The sequence below is a fragment of the Neopelma chrysocephalum genome, unplaced genomic scaffold (genome assembly GCF_003984885.1).
Source record: "Neopelma chrysocephalum unplaced genomic scaffold, ASM398488v2 Primary Assembly neopelma1_98, whole genome shotgun sequence".
Classification (NCBI taxonomy): domain Eukaryota; kingdom Metazoa; phylum Chordata; class Aves; order Passeriformes; family Pipridae; genus Neopelma; species Neopelma chrysocephalum.
In genome coordinates, this window is record NW_020897761.1 from 5,753,168 (window position 1) to 5,776,165 (window position 22,998).

Sequence of the window (22,998 nt, forward strand, 5' to 3'; positions counted from 1 at the left end):
CATATAAAGCAATATAATACTTTGTTACTCCCATAAGATTTTATGTACCTCAGTCCTAACCATAAAGAATAAACATGCTAAAATGTTGTCAGGTTTTCCAGAGGTCTTGGGCCTTTGTTTGGAATGACCTGCTTAACTTCCATCTTAGCACACACTAGTGTTGTTTCAGATCTCAAGACTCTATCCCTGTTCTCACTACCACCGTATGTTGTATTTCAGATAGGAATGCAAAATCTGAAAATACCTCTTTGCTTACAAACTAAGGAATAATCTTGCAAGTGGTCACAGAGTTCTGAGGTTGGAGCATTTCCTTTTTAGATGACTTGATTCTCTGAGGGTAGCAGAGAACGTTGGCTCTTTATTCCTTTGAATGCTTTTGAGTATGAGGGAAATGGGTAACAAAGTACTATTCCAAAAACTGGTAAACTCTGTACGCAGTATTACTAATTTTGCTTTCCACTGCTTTTGCTGCTGAGTGTCACTTCCCTTTTGCTACATCACGTATGCTATTTCCATGCTATGACAAATAACTATTAGAGTTCAAAACTATGATTCTATTTATATATGACAGACCAACTTGCAGAAGGGTTCTGCAAAACTGATTTAAAAACCCACGTAAAAATAATGTAGGAGCTCAAGGTATGGTAGGAAATGGAAGAACATTAGAACTCAGTGAAAAAAAGATTTTGCATGTCTAAATACTTCTTTCTGTAATTGCCTTGAGGCAATTTTCAACTATTTTTTTTCAACTACTACATTATTTGATGTAGCAGAAATCAGTAAGAGAAATAGGAAGAGTATAACTGAAAAAGAATGCAATTTATCCCCAAAGTAATAGGTTTTTACCACTTCATATACTAATTTTAGAACATTGCAGACATTATTGCTTTCCTAGGTCAGCTACATACATCAAATATGTTGTAATAAATTTTTCTTAACTTCCAATTTCTGTAGCTCACGTATTTTCCTAGCAACCATCATAATTTTGTCTTTCAAACATAACCATGTAATGCAGTGCTGTGATGAAAAAGTTCTGAGTATTTGACAGGGAAATAACAGTTTAACTTTGCATTTGAAAGCCAGATATTTTTAGTGATTGAAGTCATCTGATCTTTTGCTTTTCTATTTATTGTCTTCAGGAGTAAAGTTTTTGTTTTAGGAGTCTGTGTTGCTATTTATCTTGATTTCACAACTTTTCCTGTGTTATGTGGCACTGAAGTGTATCTGTTTTTTAGGACTGTGATTACTTGATATTTGGTTTGCTTCAGAAGCACAGAACCCAAGACAATTAAAGAGCATAGGAACAACATATATCCTTCCAAAGGCATTGAATCCATCTTCTAGACGCAGAGTGATTTTTTTGCAGTTATGTCTCGCACTTGAGAAAACTGTGGATTAAACCCACTTCATTTGTTTACAAATAATGTGAACTGACTACACTTTTATAACACACAATTCCCGTGATGTGAATTCCAATCCAGTCAAGAGGATCCCATGAAACACTGTTCCAGGAACCTTCTTCATTGCAAATACTATGACATAAAGAAAAGGGTATGTTATACTTCATTTCAAAATCCAGTCTGAGAGATGATCAAAGAGTTGAAAAATATCTCATTATATTAGGTAGAATGTACTGTGTGTCTTGATAAAGGTTCAGTCTATCTACTGTGCTATTCTTAATGACTAGAAAACTGCACTTTAAGCGTTGCAGAAGTGATTTCAAAAATTTAGTTCCTTAACTCAGCAACTCTGTCCACAGGAAGTAAATCTTATGAATCAAAAATAACCATTACATCGTTTCAATGCAATCAGCTCAGTCATCATAGCCTGTTGTTTAATATAGAAGACACATGAAGTTTTCTTGGCGCAACTTATGCATAAATTTATTATTAACTGGTTAAGTTTATTGGTAAATAATCCAAAAGTTCTTTGTTTTTCTGCTCTTGTTTAAAGTACTACAAAAATATGTAGTGAAAAGACTACGACACATTCTAAATCCTCTCAGATTTTGTTTTCCCACAAGGCTACTTTTTAAAAGATTGCTGACATAAAAGTAATGTTTGTTTAGGTGCCAGACTAAAATGAGAGTTTTAATTTTTTCTCCTACAGGAACATAAAAAAATTACAGTGGAGTGTTTTTGCCCTGATGTGTTGTAGTGAATTATGTCATGGACAATAAGAATGCAAACTTAGATGCTGTAAACCAGACAATTTTTCAATAAAACCTGAACTAGGTTTTATTGAGACTGATGGAGGCTGATAACACATGGATTTTAGGACTACTTTGTGACATGAGCTGAGTACTGGCCAGTGATAAAAGTGAATATGCTTATATTCCACTACAGTACCTCCCTGATGTCATTAGTGGTGTTACACTACCATCTAGAGGCCCAGCTATGATAAGGGAATACCTGTTACACCTACAGAGAATGGTTATTAGTCCTTCTTTGAGCTAATACATATAACTACTTTGAACTAGTTATGTATAACCACAGTACAACTTCCAGAGCATTTCAGCAAAGCTTTTCCATACCAGTGAAAACTGTTGTCTGTAATGTGTAACCTGAACATTCATATGAGTGCCAGAAAAGCGAATCCTGTTTGTACTTACCATTCAGCCAATTATGATTAATATGATCATTTCAATGCATGCTTGTGTTTAGCCTAATGGAGGATTTAAGATACAGTGCATAATCTTGTTTCCCCTTGAAATGCAAAGTCAAATCAAGAGAAAATCTTCTTTCTCAGAATTTCTCAAACAAATTGGTTCAGAAGGCATTTTGGTTTTAAGGATAATTGTAAGAAGTTACTGTTTTGAAGAACCTTTTGCATAACCAAAATTTTACCCTTTTAAGGCCCATTTTGCTGGAAGTTCTCCAAGTGTGACAGTGCAGCTGCCTGACAGTGACCAATCTATGACCACTTGCTAAATATCTTCTGAAGGAATCCCTCTTGACTGTCAGGACTGAGAGTAAATTCTTGGGGATCTAGCAGAAAGGTGAAGGGTTTGTCAGGAAGGGCATAGCTTAGATAGTCTCACTCAGGAAAGTAAAGTCACTTTAAAATTGTATTTAACCCTGCTGTTTGCATCTTCTCATTATTTTAGAACTGGAAAATGATGGTGTGGTTTTGAGACAGTTACGCCAGAGGAACAAGCACCCTCACAAATGGACTTACAGATATCTTTGGCCAAGTTAGATGATGAGCAGTAAGTAGATCACTATGCTGGTATTTCTTTAAAATTGTCTAAAAATGAGGATTCAATCTGTGTGGAATTCATGGCATAGTTTCCTTGGCATGATATAATTCCTTATACAGGCTGATTTTTCTTAACAAGCCCTGAATGAAGGTGATTTTACCCCTCATTTAAGACAGCTTATCTGCCTTAAACCTTATAGGGTTTAGAAAAGAACCATAAACCTAAAATATTGATTGTAAAACCTTTGCCTGGATCAGATAGTCCCCAACAATCCTGCGAGCCCCAGTGGTCAACATCACGTTGGTCTCCTTGAAATACAATGTAGCTTTAGATAGTGAAAGTGTTTTACCAAATGCAACAGAACATAGACTGCATAAAGGAAGATTGATGTGAAATTCAGATGTATTTTGATTTCATCCTTTGAAGACTGATGAGCATTAATTGCTTGTGCCTGGTATGTAAGAGTGACATTAAAAACTCTGGCAGCAGCCATAGGAGATGAAGGTATCACTCTCTCCAGGAAAGTAAAGAGTTGATTCAGTGCCTTATTCAGACGGAGGGAGTTCTAGGTTACCTCTCCTGTGTTTTGACTCCCTATGGTGAATCCATGTAGGAAAGAACATGAGACCCACACAGTTACATTGGTGAAAAAACATTCCCGATCTCTGCAGTGAACAAGGCCCTTGAATTACAGCCAGTGGCTGCTGAACAGAAAGGCTCAAGACCTTCCATATGCATATCCCCCTGTGGAGACACAGTAAGGATCTTTATGTGATAAAGCTTTATAAATGTCACTTTTAGCTGAATTAAATTATACAAGTTCATGATTAACCAAGAGATGAGGGAAGAAAGACTTCAGCGTTCTGCAGCTTTTACAGGGTTCCACATAAAGCATTAAGTGACGCTAATCTTGCAGACTAATTGTTTATGAACTACCCACACATAAACACCCATAATTAAATTTATGTTAATTTTTGTAGTAATTGCTCTATGTAACTCCTTATTGTCAGAACTTTTAATTATAAAATATCAATTAGCCAAACATCTGTAATATAAATTGCTATTCTAATTTATTCTAATTCCTATAAAAACCCAGCTAAGTGCTAAAGTTAATAAAGAAAACTGATGTGGTTTTCATTCTTCTGCCAATGATAAATTTAGTTAAAAATCATACACAATTGCAGCAAACAAGCAAATATTGAACCTTATGTGCCGTTTCCAACCTCTGTCTAAGCTACTTGTTTGGTTTAAAATATAAACTCTCTCTCTGCTGATTCCAGATCTTAAACTGAATTTCTCACACTCCCCTATCTACATGTCTACTTAATTACGGTAAAATTCAGATACTTGAGGTGGTTGTGTGTAGTGAAGTAGTATCCTTGCAAAGACACAGCTTCCCTGTTAAAATGGTATCTTTAAATTCATAAATAAATCTGGTTAGAAGACTCTGTATGGTGTATAGATTTTAAAGAAAATTCTAGTGGCAGTTCCAGTATGTAAATAAGTTTGTGGGTTTATTAATACTCATAAACTATGGGGATTTGTGTTTGGCACCTTCTGCTTGGACTATCTGTTGAAGATCCAGATACCTGGTGAAAATACCTGCTGCCATCAGTTTGTTCCTGACATTGTCTGTTCAGTAGTTTCCTGAGCCTGAAGTAGATGAAATGAAACGAAACGTTGCTGTAGTTGTAGGTAGTGTCATTTTGGCCATGATCACAAGATGGCATCATTACAAAACCCTTCCCATCAAAAAACCAGAATTTTATATGTAGGAAAGTTTTATCTGTTTTGCCTTTGCTTAGACATATAAGAGTATTTATGGCTTAAATACAAGCAACTCTATTTGCCTTTGAATTATTACATGAAATAATATACTTATGTATATCTTTAAAGTGTCAAGTATCTTATGGGACGTAGCATATAGATAAGAAATATTCACAAGGTGGTTATGCTCCATCTGCAGATCTCACACAATGATCACAGGTTTCTAAAGCCAAACTCGGAAAGGGGCCTAAAGTGACTACAATGGAAGCTACAACAGTTCCATAATTCATGTAAAAGCACTGCAAGCTCACTGAAGATATTTACTGCTTTGTCAGAAATAAAGGGCTCACAGTCACTATGCTCACATTTTTGGATAAGCAGCCAATGATCTAATGACAGGGTGCTTGTCACAGTTTTTAGAGTTGTTATCCAGAGTCACTGGATAAGGAGCTAGAGGGCAGAAAAAACTGCCATGAGGGGATTGTCTAAATGTCTAGAAAGCCAGCCTCAGAGACTGCCTGGCAGTGGCTTCTTATGAACATGGCATTCTATATTGCCCAGGGCTTCACAAGGAGCTTGGAATCATGCACGAAAATAATAAGGTTGTGAATAGCAGGATAAAGTGGACGTTGTCTGAGATAATGAGAAACAAATGTAGCCTGTTGGCTAAGCAGACCAGCTGTGTGCAAGGGGGTCCCAGCATGGAGCAGGTCACAAGCTATACCTGTTATTGCAGATCATGTGGATCAACAATCTAATAGTTAAAAAAAATAAAAAGCCCCAAAGTGTACAAACAGGGGAAAGCCTGGAGGACACATGAAGTAATCCTTCTATTCTCCTCCCCCAGCGTAAGGCTTCACCTGAAGTAATGAGTCTCCTTAGTCCTTTCAGGGAGATACCAATCTGTTGGAGAGAACTGAGGAGGAGCAATGTGAATGGTTGGAAGTTCAGAAAACATGTCAAGTGAAATCTCAGAAGGAAAAAGGTAAAAGTTATCACAGAGAAAAAGACTGTTTTCAGTGCTTCAAGAGGTAATGAATTCAAGTAGCATGGGAATATCAGTTTGGATTAGGGAAATAGGCAAAGTAATGAGGTATTAAATAGATGCTTTGGAAGGTTAAGGGGTTTAAATTATTTAAATGCAGTTTAGAAAAGTACAAGCAGACATTTATCAGAAACGACTTGGTTAAAACTGATACTGCTTTGGGGCAACTTGTGGTCTAGAAGTCATGTTAAGGTCTCTGTTCAGTTTTCTATGGATATCTGTAGATGAACAGCTCAACAAATTCTCATATTCAACCTCTCTCTTTATCTAAATGAATAAATATATTCTGTTTGCATCTGCCAAAGAACCTGAAACTGTGGAGGCTGTCTTCCTTCAGAACTGCTGCTCCCCAGTGCTCATCATCTTTGCTGTTAAGAACGGTGTAATTTTCTAAGGGAGACTGGGCAACTGGGACCTTTCATAAATTCCCATGTGATCCCTGTAGGTATGATTCAGTTTCCTCCTATCTGCACATTGTTAGTGATTGCTGACGAAACAGTCTACTTTAATTTTAAAAAATTAATTTAATTAAAAAAAACCCACAGACACAACATAGCAAATTACCGCAGTATGACTAAGATCATCCTCTGTACTGTGCTCCTAAGCACACCCTTGCTTGTATTTCATATAAAGATACATATTGTTTCCTTCTTCAGGTCAGTTAACAGGATAGGGGCTGGAGCTTTGTGGTAGCTTTTTAAAGCTGTAACAGGAAATTGTGTACTGAACTGGTTACTGTTACTCAAGTAGTTTTAGCTTTAGTTTGGCTTTCCACAACTATGTGGCATAACACCTCTTTATGATGGTAACTTTTCTCTATTTCTGCAGCAAATAGCCATTCTGTGTTGAATACCTTTTATGACTCTGACCTGAAAGTATAGTGTAACACAGGGGATTGTAGATATGGGATGATCAACAAGTGTGACCAGTAACTACCGCTGGGAGCTGGGTGAAACTGGATTTGCCATAACAAAGAGCACAAGGAGGAAACACTCAAAGTAAACACACACCGCATAATAAAATAAGGTTTCATGGAGCACTGACAACCAAGGAAGAAATAGAAGCTTTGTCTTGGAAAACAGATGGAAATTAGCACTACTGGATTCTCGGATAGGGAAGACTGCCATCAGCATCAGGATCCCTTCTGGTAGAGAATCAGGGTTCCTTCTGATAGAGAATGTGGAGCATTCTCAGTGTGCCACAAACTCCTCCACCTCCTTGAGAAAATCTGGCACCACTGACTCATAGGACCCCACTAGAGAAGCATTAAAAAAGGTGAGGATGACATAAGAGAGGGAGATAACTGGGACTGTGTGTAGAACTATTTTCCCCCACCCTCTCCACACCACCTTTTGCAAATAATTAATTTAAACTAGTAACCATTTTTGATAGGACAATTTTGTTAGACTAACAAGAAATTCTTGGCTCTTCGCATGCAGTGTGTTCCCTTTTTGTCCCATGAGAAATTTTATTGTGCTTCGCTTATATAAAAACAGGAAGCAGGGAGGGAATTGTGCTGTTTATATGTGATTAAGTATTTAGCAGCCATATTCCTGTATGTACTTGAAGAAATAAATTATATAGCAGCTAACTAGAGACAAGCAAATCGTAGTATAGCTGTTGCTCTTAAATTCTCCTTGAAAGCTATTTTTAAATTTGAAGTGCACTTCTGTAAAGAGAAAAAGAACCTAAAATTCTTCTTCAGTTTTTCATATATTCCTGTTTTGTTTTTTGTAAATATATAAATATTGCAGAGGAAAAAAAGTACTATTTCTGTTTGGTAGCATTTTGATGAGATTAACTCAGAAGAGTACATATACAGAGATTTTACAGAACACTATAAAACAAATACTTTATACATTTGTTAGATTGATTCCATATGTTCTTTATATAATTTAAATTATTATTAATATACTTTAGTGCTTTATGTAAAATGCTTAATTCCCTTCACAGTTTATTAATCCATTTGCTGTTCAAATTGCTGTAATCACTGTAAGAGAAAGTGGTTTTAAAGATGCACATACCACACTTTTTATGCAAAATCAAACCTTATTTCAAATTTTGAAATAACTGAATGTATATATTTCCAACAATACATACCAAGATAAATTTTTTTTTCTTCCTCACTATCTTCTCTCCGTCACCAATTCACATCACACCTCAGCAAGACACATTTGTGTGAGTTTATGTGTGTAAACCATGGTAGGATTGCCTGGGTTCTCTGGGAAACCAAGTGGTGCAGGTAAAAGGGAGTACAACTAGATTTATGGTCCTTGTATGGTTGTAAGACTTTTTTTTTTTTTACCTGTAACCCAAGAATAAATTAGTACAGACAGAAACTGCAATAACCCTGCTTCTCTTTATAACCACTGAGATGCCCAGATTAATCCTCCAAATATTGTGGTATGTATGTTTGAAATGAAACACAGGTTTGAAAAAAGAATATGCATTTCTATTGCATATTCTAAAATGGTTCAATCCAGTCTCGTTTCATAGGCTTGTCTCTTCATTGCTACAAGTGGCAGAGTGTTTTTACCTTTTCAAATAGAACAGAGAAAGTCCTGCTCCATTTTTCTTTGTGTTAACTCACGATTCCTCTGGAAAATACTTAAAACAGAAATTCTAAAACCTGTAAGCTTGTTCTCAGGTTCTCTGTGGGCACAGAGGTAGGATTCCTGCCGATTTTAGTCCTTCTAAATCTGTAATTTCTTTGTGAAATAGCAAGAAACTACTAAAGAATCTGTAAAAAATACAATGATTGTATGACTGGAATGAATCTGAACTTTAAAATATGATGGTAAGAAGTGTTGATATTTGCTCTTTGATTGTGAGCTACATGTGGCATCTGTTAAGTAGTGTTTTGGCACAAAAAATTTGAAAAACTCTGACTTACTGTACTTTTGCAGCTCCCTTTCAAATACATGTATAGAACTCTTAAGAGATCAGTTTGTGAAAAACATTCAATACAGTTAACTTACACCTTTTTCCAGGCTAAGTTTGCCTCTGGAAATGCTAACTCTCTATCTGCATTAACATTTTATACAGCCTAGACAATCACTTTCGACTCTCTATCAAATTTTAAATGACCAAAGGTACCTGTGTGCTTTAAACTATGGGTAGGCAGGGCCTCATATTGTTTGAATGGTAATGAAGTTCCAGGTTATTTAGTAGATACTGAAAGCAGCAGCCCAGCAGAAAAGGACCAGGGGGGTTTGGTCAACACCACCTGAACATGAGCCAGTGTGTGCCCAGGTGGTCACAAAGACCAGTGGCATCCTGGCCTGTATCAGAAATTGTGTAGCCAGAACCAGTGATTGTCCCAGTACGGGGCACTGGTGAGGCCACACCTTAAATAGTGTGTCCTGTTCTGGGCCCCCCACTGCAAGGAAGACTTTGGGGTGCTGGAGTGAGTTCAGAGAAGGACAACAAACCTGGGGAAGGGTCTGGAGCACAAGTCTGATGAGGAGTGGTTGAGGGAGCAGAATTGTTTGCCTTAACAAAGACTTGCCAGTAGTCCAAATAATAGACTATAAATATACCAATTTTCTGCTTTTATTTGGAGTCTGCCAGACCACTGTACAGTTATGGAAGCAGTGAGGGTTTATAACTCCTAGCAGGAGTAAGTACCAACCTGTTCAAAGCTACAGAGTTTCCAGACACATTAAGCAGTTCATCAGCCACCCCATACTGATGAAAGGACAAAAGAAATAGGAAATGATCTAGAGAAGTTTTACTATTATTAGTAATTGGTAGTGTGGGTGTTAGTGATTAGTCAAATCATGTTGTACCTGTATGCTTTAAATGTATAATCACATTTGGAGTGCCTCAATTTGTCTGGGATACCTCATGCACACAAAGTATTTACTCTTTTATTTCTATACTTCGTCTCCCAGTCTCTCTCCTTGGTTTGAACGAGCCACTTACAAACCATAACAGCATAAAGTCTAGATTTTGCAGAACACATAGAAAACTTTAGTTTGTAGAGAACTCAAAAACTTCGTTTGTTTCTAACTTAATGAAGTGAAATATTTCAAGCTTCTTCAGAGGTCATGGGAGTTTATACTTGTGTTGAATTACCATTACTAACATTCTTGCATTGCTAGTGTAGGCGATAATGAAGTACATAACAAAATCATCATTAATATTTTGGATTAATTTCAAAAGATGAAAATAAGCAAACTTTTTGGTCACCTGTCATAACTTAATATAAATTAGTAACTCTTACCCTGTATCCCTGCAATGCATATTCTGTATCAAGCATATGGAAGAGTGGCTGAAAATTTGAAGTGTCGTTCTTTAGACATTTATTCAATGTATGGCTGTTTCAAAGTGGGGGTGGGCTGTTTCTAATATGGTATCAAGAATATGCAACCATATTTTATGCAGATTGCTTTTTTTTATAAATTCTGCATTTATAGCACTGCCTTGAAAAAGTATTTTAATAAACTTGTACAACTTGATGTACCTGCACAGAGCTGCTTCTTGTTGTTGATTTCCAGATTCTAGTGACTGGTTTCTGCTGGATATCAAGTGGAATTCAGTGAAGCAAAATCTCATGCATCAGTGTTTCAAAATTACAGAACAGTTGCTGTCAGTCCTTGTGTGTTACAGGGCCAGTAACAGACAATTGTGAGAGTTACTTCTGGTGCACTTGATGTCATTTCAGTTTTCCTCCACTGCTGGAGTCTGAAATTTATTTGTTAGTGGTTTTTTGGTTCATTGGTAAATAAAGATGTGTAAGAAACATTCAGTGATATATTTTTGTATACTTTAAAATTGTTTAAGAGTAGTTGTAGTAGGAAGTTGTTTGTGAGAGAGGAAGTATGTATGCTGGGAAAAACTGTTTTTTTAATTTCCAAGGCATAATTTCATGACAAGTTCACTAACTCAGTCTACTGCAGGCTTTAAAAACTCAAACTCTGTGCTTTTTACTTTGTATGTGAATTAAAGCATGTTGTGGAATAGGAGTGAAATAGTTAAGGAAACACACTGCATTCCATTGAAACAGTTCTTGTGACTTTTTATTGCAGACTAGGTAACACATTTTCAAGGTAGGTCTGGCTTTGCTTGAGCATTCCCTTGTGAGAATGAAGCAATTATTAACTGCTAGAACTTCCCTCACTGGGACTGTGACTGTGGGTACCAAACTGCTTGGTCTGTGTTAAGGTAGTGTTGGGGAAGATGGACATCTTGGAGCTGTTGTGAGTCAGGAGGAAAAATGCATTCATTTAAGCACAGATAGAAATAGTCTTTTTTTTATAGCTCTAGATTTTTCTCTTTACTGAGTGAACTGCTGCCAGATCAAATTCCTCTGCTCAATAGTCATTTGACCCTGCTTGTTCTAGAGCTTCATTATCCCTTCTCCAACTCCGAGCATAAAGATTACTGTTCCTCAGTCTGGTCTCCAGTCCAGTTAGGCTTGTATTATGTTTCTGATAATCACGAAGAAAGAAAGCATGTGAACATAAGATTGTCTGTAGGATGACCATAAAAGAATTGCCTCCCTGGTCACTGAAGGAAAGTGCATACTGTCTCATTCAGTGTTAATATAGCGCTTAGGATGGTTTTTGAAAGATCTAAATCCCACTAGAGTGGAATATCTGTGAAGATATTCCAGAGGAAGCAAAGCTGTTTGGCTTTCAACGTGAAGGGCAGTATTATTCTGAATAACTGAACTTTGTGGTGTATTATTCATGGGTTATTAGAACTTCTGCTTCATAAGATGTTGTTAATTTTTATTACCTTGCTTGTCTTCCAGTAGATTTTGAAGAGAACTAAGTATTTTGTTCAGAAAGGTTGTCTTGCACTCATTTTAGAGACTGTAAGTGTCTCCAGTCTCCAGCTGTCTTTGTGTTTACTTTAGCAAATCTTCTGGGGCTAATGAGCAATTAGAAATCCATTAGGCCTGGAGAAATATCAGGTCACATTAGATGCTACTCTTCACATCTAGCTGAGCAGCAATTCTGCTGAGTTGAGTGGGAAAACGGACACACCTGACTGCTTGTTTATACTGCTTTATTGGCTGTTAAATGTGAGGACTCCAGTCCTAGCTATAGATCCTTTCAGCAGAGTGTCCTTAAATCTGTGGTGCGTATTATAGGCAGTGTACAGGGAATGCCTGTGAAACAGTGTGTGAATCACACTAAAAGCAGGCTATCTGGCTTGCCTGCTGGAGGGTAGCCACGTTTCTGGAATCCTGCCTGCCTCCTGAAGACTCCGTTAGAAAAGCCTTTGGTATGAAACAAGCGATCTTCCTAATATTTTGGAGCGAACACTTATAAGAAATTTGTATTTTTTTTAAATATTCAACTGGAATACTGTCTTCTCCCCAAAGACATGGAAAATAGAAATTTATTCACAGTGCACACGCAGACTTTTCTGGGATAACTTCTGTGACAGGTCTTGGACAAGATCCTGTACCATATACGTTTTTTTTAAAAAAACTGTAGACTTCAGTCTGTGCAGCCGTTTCAATTTTCTTTTTTCCACCCACAGTGTCCATTTGAAATATTTCATCAGAATAATCTGATAAATTACTAGTGTGTGTGGAAAAACACTGAATAATAACGGACTCTAAGGAGAACCACTGAAAACCTCCTGGATCATGAAGCTACTTCAATACCTCAATATAAAATAAACTGCTGGGAAACTTCTTTCCAGCTATCCTTTTTCCTGTTAAAACCAGTACTTTTGGTCTTCTGAGAGCTGCAGTTCAGTCTGAGACCTCTGTGGTTTTTTGTAATTGTAGCTTTAGGATTTCTGAATTAAGATGGAATGGATTTTTTAAATTTTGGAAGAATGAAGAGGAAGGGAGGCATTAACAGCAGATTTGATGTCATTCCTAATGTGAATGTGACTTGATTACAACATCCTTACAATGCTGATAAATATACTCAAATCCATGAGTTGCTCACTTGGCAACTTGGCTATGGGGGTATTTTTTTGTTTTTTATCCAGAAATAGAATGTAGTTCTATCAATGAATATAGAATAGAATCTAAATAATTCTGACTGATTTTTTTTGTACAAGTAGGACATCAAGGATGTTCAAAGAATAATCAATTTTTCCATAGCAGACTGTCTGCCAAATTTCTTGTACTGGTTCTATGTAGGTAATTGTAACAGTAGGGTTTTTTAAACCTTAAGTATGTTCTTCCCTGTTTGTGACAGATGGCAGAGCAAGAATGTGATTTTGTATGATCATGTACAGGCATGCTTAATTCTATAGAGAGCTTGACTAGTTGTGGCTTAATTCTGTAGAAAGCTTGACCAATTGTGGCATACAGACTGGAGATTCTGTAGCAGCTCCAGGTGTTTCATACACAAGCAGATGCTTTCTTGGGTACTTCATGCCAAAACGGAGGTTTTAAATCCATGCTTTTTCACATCATGTGGAATTACATTCATTTTATGGAATGGGATAAAAATTTCTTTAATTTTCAATGGGATACATCATTTCATATGAAAATGTATCCCATTTGGGTAATCTGGATGACTGGGCATGTAGATGCTTTGGGCAGTTTCAGTTCTGGCATGTTCGTGAAAATGGAAAGGACTTGCGGTAGGAATCATTCCCTAGAGGGATGTTCTCACTTTTGTATTATTATCTATTCAGGCTTCTCTAGACAAACTCACTAAGGTTCAAAGGATTACATTTCACCTGAGCTACCATTGTATGCAGCTTCACACAGATAGTACCTTCCCAGTTTTTTGCAAGTCTGGGAGGGCTGCCTGTGTGAGATGACAGGGATTTTCCTCCAGCTGGGCTCCTCTTTCAGTGGATGTGTCTCAGATCTCAACCTCTGTGGAGTGACTGGGTTATGTTATTCAACCTGATCTGTGTAAACCCAAAGAACTAACGCTCAGGTCCTGAAGGCTAAAATGGGACCTAAACTAGCCTGTTCTAATACAAATGGATGATAGGCTGAAATTGAAAAATATTTCAAAGACTGAATTCTTGACACGCAGAGCCTTGCTGGCAGCTTTAGGTATTAATGTATTTTCTACTACAAATTATTCATTGTCTCTCTATGGGCATCAGATAATCTGATGTAGATCAGAAGCTTAGTCACTGACATGCTGTCACCTTGATAAATACGCTTAGAAGCATCTAAGCAAAACCTATGATGAAATCTGACATTTGTTCATATTGGTTAAATAGCAAACAGGTGTCATAATTCTGTTAGGCTGACAAAGTTCAACTACCATACTCAACAGGCCACAAGCCTGACAATCCCTGAAATTAAGAGTTTCTAGGCACCACATTTCTACATTTGGTCACTTACCCACTGTCATTTTGTTTCCAAAATCTGAATAAAATATACCACTCAGTTTTCAAAATGGTTAGTGGAAACAACATGTGTATAAAATTGTCTCTTAATTTTGTGATGAATAACATATCAAAGTTGCGTTTCCTCCCTGGTGTCTTGTCCCACTGTATTGCAGAAGCTGTCTTTTCGGCTGGGTGCAGCATTTGGAACATAAGTCAATGGATCAGGTCGGATCAAGTATCTACAAAAAGAAATTATAACTGTTATTAAAACAATGTGGTGCAAGCAAGGATAAGTGCATAGAGTTGTAATGTTGAAAAGATCTGAGGAAGACTTAGAGACTTACTTTGAAGGTGCTTAGTCTAATTCCTGTTGGGTAACTTGGACACTCGGTAGCATCACTCACTTTAGGAGCTAATAACAAAGCTTTTTCACATCTTGGCTACCCAGACATTATGTGTATGTACCAGGCACAGTGAAAACTTCCTTGAACTGACAGCTCCTTTGCTAAGAACTGTATTTGTTAATGCATTGCCTTTAGTCATTATACCTTAAAGAAGGGACAAGCAGTCCATAGAGTTGTTTCTAAAAGAAAACAGCGGATAGTTCTTGTCATTGTGCTCAATTATTAAAAGCCAGATGTTGATAATCTTGGTGTAAGCTGACATTCTGGAGCTGGATTCTTTCTCTAACAACTTTTCCTCCTTGTGAGAAAGCAATGAGGTGGGTCAGCAGTGATGTGGAGGCCCCTGCACAGCTGGGCTCTCTGGTTTCTTGCCCGTGGAGCAGATGGGGCATGTTAGTAGAGCAAACCAAAGACAGAAATGGCTCAGGACCTTCACACAGCCATCACATACATATTCTTCAATAAGAAACAATGCTTAGATAACTAAAATTCTTGGCTTTCAAAACTTTTTTGACAGTTCAAATTTGTGTTCATTTTTTTCTCAGGTAGCCTGCAAAAATTCCTGGTAAGCAAGTGAAAATATTTCCTATGTTAAGGTCATGCCATTTGTATTTGAATTATCTTAAACATGAATATCACATGATATTCAGGGGAAGACTTCTATCTGCTTTAATGGTCTTTGTATAATAAAATCCCACTTGAAAATACTGATTTTAAGGGGTTGATCTTTCTATTAAGGATAGGTAGCTAAATTACAAGCAAAAGTTTAAGGAGAAAAAATATTAATTTTTAATATGTACATATATAGTATAATTAGATGGCTATTTTTTGCAGATGTATGGGAACATTTGGAGTTCTTTTCAAGCGGAAAGATAATGAAAGGAATTCAGGCAGAAAGTGCAAACCAGAAATTTTGCAGGTCTTGTGAATTTATTTTTTTATGTGGGTGCTTTAACTTACACTATATCATTCAGCTCTAATCTTGTATCTGGAGAAGGATTGATCAGGATGTAAGAAAGGGTGTTCTGATGATCATTCATTTCATCTAGAGAACAGAAAAAAATGTACCAAATGAATTATGTTTACAAATGAATTGTGAAAAGTAGTATTTCTGACAAACTAATTTGATAAAAGATCTTCTTTGGTTCAGAAAGCTGTCAGAAAGTGTCTGGTTGTCAGAGTGATTTCAAATAAGTTTAGCAACTTCTTTTCAACTGTACTTGAATTGGAACTGACATGTTATCTTTTGAGTTATCAGCTCAAAAAATATCCTGGTTTCTTTCTGAATGTTTTAAAAATCTTCTTTTTTCAGTCATAACAATTCTGAATGTAACCCAACTTTAAGGTGATTTACCAGCCTGCCCTGCAGCATAGGTAAGAATGTGGGAAGTAGAGACTTCCATCCTCGGCTGGCATTGAGTTCAAGTGATCAAGGTTAAGTGCAGGTGTATGGCATTCTCATCCATTTCCAGATTTGGTCAACATAAACCTCTTTTCCCTTTTTCCGTATATCTAGCAAACATTTCTCTTTTACCACCTGTGCCAACGGCTTGAAATGTGAAGGCTGTATAAATGGAAATGCATTTTTCATTATTCTTCTACTGATGTGTTGAAAATAAAGGCTGACTTTTTTTTTTTAAGGTTTTTGCTGTTCTGTAGATGGTACATAATCATCCTAAATCTGAATAATGAAATGAATGTTTACTTGCAGCTTTTAAATAGGATTTGACAGCAAAAGCAGTAGTACAACAAAGTTTTCTTGTTACTACCGTAAATATGAATCAAATTTACAAAACTTCTCTGTGCTTGATCAAATGTAATTGTGGCCTGTGAAACTCCTGGAAAATATTGAGTCCTGAATCTTTCTGCAGAGAGTTGTATAGAATACGCAAAGAAAGAAGGAATAGTAATTATCCACTTGGACTGTGGAAAAAAAGATACTATATTTACATATTTAATATGTAGATATTAAGCAAAAACTACAGCCACATATTCTGTAGCAGCCTTCTCTTGCAGATAAGTTGATTTTGTATTGGTAGTAACAATAATGACTATGTTGGGTTGTACATTGCTATTGATATCAAAATTGGTTATTGCCATTGGTTATTGATGTTTTGAACATGCATTAAGGATGTTTATTGTTAAATAGACAAATAAAACTATCCATTCTGCAGGAAATACCCCATTTACCTTCAGCAGATGGATATTTTATGGATATGTCAAATTTAAAAATAATTATGTTGAGAAATGAAGAGTAATGCTTTTGTAAAAGAGAACATTTTGGATTCTTTAAATGAAAATTGATCATGGGAACTCCGGTGTTGCTGCTTCAGAAGTAGAAAGCACCAAGTTGCACACTGGACTTACTGTGCAGACTAATAAGTTGGGATCTAGAAATACTTGGTGTTTCTAGGAAACTAGAATCCATAGTTCTGGGGTTTTCCACACATCATGCTACAGAGTCAAGGCCATAGAAAGGCAACCCAGGCAGCTGTGGTGTGTGTATTAGTAAGAGTTGCAGAGCTCTTGTCAATAGCTTAAAAAAAGCAAACCTCCAAACTAAAGTGGAACAAACTAAAAAGCAACCCAACATCAGCCTTGCTGGAGAAGGACTTGATGGATAAAAATGTTAAAGACTTAATGAAACGTGCTTCATAAGAAATTAGTCATGTGACAATTTGGCACTATTTTTAAGAATTGTGGAGGAAATGCAATATCCTTCACATATGAAAACTCCCCGCCTTGACATATGAGTGAACTTTTACAACAGTTCTGCCTTCCTCTGTATTTGAACGTTTGTGGAAATAAGGTGCAGCTATTCAATGACAGGGTAATGTTTATACATTCAGCCTATACATGTCATATACTAAACATAAATGTGACTGACATGCTGCCTTCTGAGCCTTCCTTATGAGCACAGGAATGAGTGATAATAGAACGGACTAAAAACATTGTTACTCTTGGTAAGCGAAAAAAACCCACCCAAAGCCTAAACCAACAAAACAAAAACCATTACCATAAACTTATATTTTGCTTATGGCACCCTCAGTTCTTAAAAATAAGCTCGTCTTGCATAAAGCTAATGTTGTTATTAAAGTATTACAATAGCGATACCGTATCCTGCTGGAGAAAGGCCCAGATGCTTCATTCTGTTTTTCACGAGCTCAGCAAGCTCCTGTCTTTCTGACCTCCTGTAAAGGTTCATTCGCTGCTGGTTGATCTTCTCTGCTGTTTTCCCCGAGTGCCTGGGTGCTCTCCTGCTCAGCCGCCGTGCCCACTGCATGCTCTTCCGTCGTAGCAGGGGATGGTCAGACTGGTCACTGGAGGTGGAGTTGCGATGATTACCGCGATAACTAAACTGTTCTTTGGTGTCTTTAGTGTCTTCCCATTCCTCCACGCTGATAGAGATTTGAGACTTGAAAGGAAAATGAGAAGAGAGATTAAGGGCTTTACAAAATGGAAGTGGATTAAGATGTTCTCTCCTCTTTTCAACAGTGCAGTTGAACATGTGTTTTGGTTGCAGTAGAGCTGAGGGGATTCAGCTGTTTGTACTTAGCAAGTGTTCCTGAATGGGCATTCTATAATTAGGCTTTGACTTTTTATGTAAAAAGCTCGTTTATGATATAAATATGTTTGTCAAAGTTGTGTTATTTAATGCTTGATTCCACTTTGATTCTGAAAAAGCAACGCTAGCCTGATACTGCCCTTCCTGAATCTAGGAATCTTTTCTGAATGACTTCTCCACTTTCTTCCCAGTCTGCATATTTTCAGCCAGAAATTCAATTCCGTAACTGCTTTTTGGATGTATGTGGTGGATTCATTAAGTAATAGTTCAACTTTGTCTGCACTGTTTTCAGTACTCTTTTAAGACCACAGGTAGAATGTGCCTGTTAACTGTATCTCAAATTCCCAGGAACATGTGAAAGTATGAAGTATAAAACGAAGATGATGTAAATGAGCTGGCTGAGTTCACATGAATCCCCTAGAACAGAAAGAATTCACAATATGCTGAAAGTTATCATTGAATAAAGAAAATTTAAACCAAGAGCTACTTAATGGCCTTTTCCCATTAGTATGAAATCCGAAAGCAAGTATCTGCTGACCTCATCAGTGTTTAATACAAGTTTTCTTTAAGAGGCTCACCAGCCTTTCCCACACAGAATCTGTAAGGTTCCTGGAGTCCATAAAATAGTATTTGATATGAGTCAGTTGGATAGAGAGTGAAAGAGACCAATCATCATCATAACAGTTAAGTATTTACTTAGATGACTATTCAGTTTTTATGTTGCCTCTTGATAAAGCTGTGCAGAATGCCCCTTTGCTCTATGCAAGAGGAAAAGTTCAGCTGTTTAACAAAGCAAAAACTAAGAACCCCAGTCTGTCTTTCAAAAGCGGCATGGAAGTGTGTCTCCCAGTGCCAGCTGTTAAATACACAGGAGATAAAAGCACAGCACAGAATACTTCGTGTCCCCCTCTGTTTTAATCAGCCTCAAACTTCATTTAAAAATACTTTCTGAAAGCCCCAGTCTGTCAGCTTTCAGATTTTTAGTAAGATGTTTGTGTCCAGAACAATGCTGCTTTAAGATCTGTTTACCCAAGGATGATCCCCTGCACAGTTCCATTTTCTGTAAGGATTTTACTCCCACGGTTTAACTTTGTGTACTGTTTCTGGCTGGGATTGAGTTAAATTTCTTCACAGTAGCCTGTATGGGACTGTATTTTGGATTTGTGATGGAAACAGTGCTTAACTTATTGAACTGCCTTTATCTTAGCCCACGAATTTTCTCACTTTTACCCTTTCAATTTTCTTCCCCGTTGCACCTTGGGGAGAGCGAGCAAGTGAGTGGCTGTGAGGGGCTTACTGCCTCCCGGGCTTACACCATGATACCCAGCAACAGGCAGACAATGAGTTAATACTTACTTGTGAAGCCATTTCTCGGGACTGACAAATGAAGGGGAAAAAGAAAACAAAAGACAATTTAAACAGAAGTGAATCTAAAGAAACAGACATGGACCATTTAACAGGAACCACAGAAAATCACCTACACAGGTAGTAAAAAAAAGATTTCATCTCTCTTTTTTATTTTTATTTTTTTTTAATGAAATGGAAATGGTTTGAGTCACAGGTGTGATGGTCATTGAGAGGAAGGCTAGATTCACTTGTTATTTAGTTACTAAATCACTGAAACCTTGCTTTATTTTGAAAGGAATTACCTGTCAGTGAGGTGAGGGCTTCTCTTTTGCATAGTAAAAAAAGGGAGTGCCAAAGGATAAATTGTAGATATGAAAATATTAATATTGGCATGTTTTGTTCTTGTGACTCGAGTTAACCATTAACTGACAGTTACTGTGTTACTGTGCAGTAAAAATTAAGTTCCAAAAGTCTGTTTAAACTCAAATTGATATTCATGTTGGAGGTTCTCTGAGTAACAAACCTTCAAGTTTATGGTTAAAATCCATAGTTCCTGAGTAACAGAGCAATTTACTTTTCTCTAACTTCCATTTTAAAGATCTCATCCAATGGCCTTATTTCTGGCTTAATGTATGGAAAAGCTAAAATGGTAGCCCACACTAATATTATTTGATTAGTGAAATCAGTCAAAAATTCCTTTAACTTCAAAATAAACACTTTGCAGAAAGATTGAAGCTTTCAGCATGACTGCATTTGTAGGTATCTACCCATAAAGGCCGCAGATGCAGAGCTAGGTGTTGCTCTTTCTTATTCTGAGGAACAGCTAGGTTAGAGAAGATACCCCTGCGCCCTTCTAGAGGGGAAAGGTTGCACAAATGGTCACTCACTAAACATGAAATTGCAGAAGTATTTGTGTGAAAATACCACTGGGGGTCTGCATTTGGAGCCTTCAGCTTAAAAATATCAACAGCTGCTTTTTTTGTCACATAATAAACAAGCAGTGCCACTCTTCCATGTTTGTCCAGTACCTGACAATTAGAAAATTTAACCAGGAGATTTCTCCAACCTCCTTCCGCTTCTTCATCTACCTGATCTAACTCAAATTTTTCATGGGATTACCTGTGAAAGGTGGTAGGAACTAATATAGAACTCAACTCTTATCTACCAGACAGAGGCTTCCAGGCTGATTTGAGTGTCTGAATGTTTTAACAAACTGCTTCTCTGCAAAAGATAATCACTACCTCCAGCTCAATCTGGATCTGGTCTAATCAAGTATCCAGGCTCCTGAGCAGCTGCATGTGTACAGGCTCCAGCGGTCCCCAATGAAAATATTGAAAATATTGGAAAGATCTTTAATTTATCAGTTAAGCTTGTCTCAGAAGATGAATTTGAGTGTGTATGCTTGCCCCCTGAACATCCTGCCAAAAAAATATAAAAGTTCACCTAGAAGAGATGAGGGTTACTCTTGTAGTTACCCCTCCCCTGTGCAAATCCTGTTTGCCAGTCAGCCTGTATGTTTGAAATCTTGTGAAAATGCAGAAAGGTAAAAACTAAGGGCACCAAAAAAGCACTCTTCACAATATGTTGTATACTCACAGTTCAACTTTTCTTCATTCTCTCTTTTGGACCTCAAGTTAAATAGCCAGCCCTATTCTCTCAGAACGTGAGGATAAAGCATTGCCATGAATTTTATCTTATCCTTATTTAATGAATCCTTAAAATCTGATATCTCCTGTGTTTTGCCAAAAGCTATGACAGGCTTTTTTTTATGTTAGCAGTGAGGCTGACTACGTTCTTCTCCAAGGAATGATTTTGGTGGATTATGTTAATGCTGCTATATTTAAAAATCATTTGACATTATTGCAGTGACACAGTCCACTGGCTAAGCAGTAAAAGCCACCTGCAGAGACAGTGGTGGTCCCCAAAGAGACACTGGGGAACTGGGTGGAATCTTGCATAGATTTTTTTCTCTTTTTTTTTTTTTAATTAACTTCATCTGAATCTTGTACTTACTTCAGGATAAGTCTCGCAGTTAAGCATTATATGCCTTAGTGTTTTCTAATATTTTTCCAAAATACAGAAAAAAAATACAAATTGCCTGCCTCAGAAATCAGTGTGAACTATGTCTGAGTATTTCAGAAGAAAGGAGAAAGTTGTTGCTCAGTGTTACATTTTAGAGCTGCTTTGGAGCCATGGTTTAATGAGATGTACTAATGGTCACATAAACAAATGGCTAATACATGACAGAAATAAGAGCTGCCCAAACAAACAAACAAAAGTATGTTAAATAGTTAGGGAAAAGTTCTTTTGTCATTCTTTATACATTTATTCAGTAAACACATGAATACGTATTTCAAAAATTACCACTGTTTGGCAGCTAAATTTAGAGATATCCCACAATACTTTTAATAACACTAACTAGAAATGAGCAACAAGAGACTAAATTAGAAAGTCGTGTGAATAATGAAGTGCCACCTGTTTTGATACAATGTTGGCATTCTTGACAGACGTGATAGAGGACCTGGTTATGGAGCTTGTTACAGACACTGCCATTAGTCACCACGTGCAAGTTCAAACCAGAGCCTGTCCTAGCTGTGCCTGAGTTACTGTGGCCATGTATGTGTCACAGTACTTGACACAGGCCTTGGATACTTTGTAATCAAATCCAAAGGAAAGTACAGTAAACTGACATACCTCAGATGTTGCAAGCTTTTGGGATTCTGTCCTATAGACTCCAATTGGAATGTCTCCTGTAGAAGAACAAAGTTTCTGATACAGTCTGGCATATGTCCTAATCCATAGATCCTCTTCTGTGATTTTCATCTGAACAAATAATAATAGGAAAGAGGACTTTTAACTCTTGAGGGCTTATCACTTGTTCACTATGCTACGCATGAAAAAAAAAATTTAAAACTAAACATTAGCTGGTAATTATCATATTTTAGTATTGCACCTTTGCTCCACAACAAATCTGGAACTTCCACTGAGTTTGTAATACTGTTCCTTTTGTTTTCTCCCTGTTTAGAAGACACTGTAGTGCAAGCAGTTCAGTCTTACAAACTTTTGGTCTTGTTTTCAAGTTACTTAAAAACTTACATGGCATCCTTCATCCAGTGTTCATATTTGAGTAAAATATAAAAGAATAAATTAAATATTGGCAGCAGTAAGAAGCTGGTGATGGACAGACTCAAGAGTGCATGAGGATTTTGAATGCAGCCAAATTCACTCTTCACTAGACTGCAGGCTGAATATCTGGGGAGAAGAGAGTGGGGGGAAGTAATACACTAAGCATAAATGGCATAAGGAAGTCTTAATTGAAGCTCAGTTATTTCATTACTATGACACTAGCCTTATTTCAAGATGAAAATGAGCTCCTTTTTATAGATTCAATTCTCTTATG

General features: G+C 37.0%; 1 protein-coding gene across 8 annotated transcripts in view; it reads right to left on the reverse strand.

The window, feature by feature from the left end:
* Positions 1–11,008: 11,008 nt before the first annotated feature.
* Positions 11,009–22,998, reverse strand: part of KCNT2 (potassium sodium-activated channel subfamily T member 2) — a 118,861-nt gene continuing 106,871 nt past the window's right edge. For 4 of the 8 annotated variants that reach the window (XM_027694770.1, XM_027694771.1, XM_027694773.1 and 1 more), the window contains 5 exons: positions 22,293–22,421; positions 19,608–19,628; positions 17,801–18,101; positions 15,647–15,731; positions 11,009–14,521 (listed from right to left, as the gene is read on the reverse strand). In XM_027694770.1, the coding sequence (XP_027550571.1) occupies positions 14,410–14,521; positions 15,647–15,731; positions 17,801–18,101; positions 19,608–19,628; positions 22,293–22,421 (648 nt within the window). In that variant the 3' untranslated portion in view covers positions 11,009–14,409. The remainder of the gene's footprint in view (positions 14,522–15,646; positions 15,732–17,800; positions 18,102–19,607; positions 19,629–22,292; positions 22,422–22,998) is intronic. The other 4 variants (XM_027694775.1, XM_027694772.1, XM_027694769.1 and 1 more) reach the window with 1 other exon arrangement.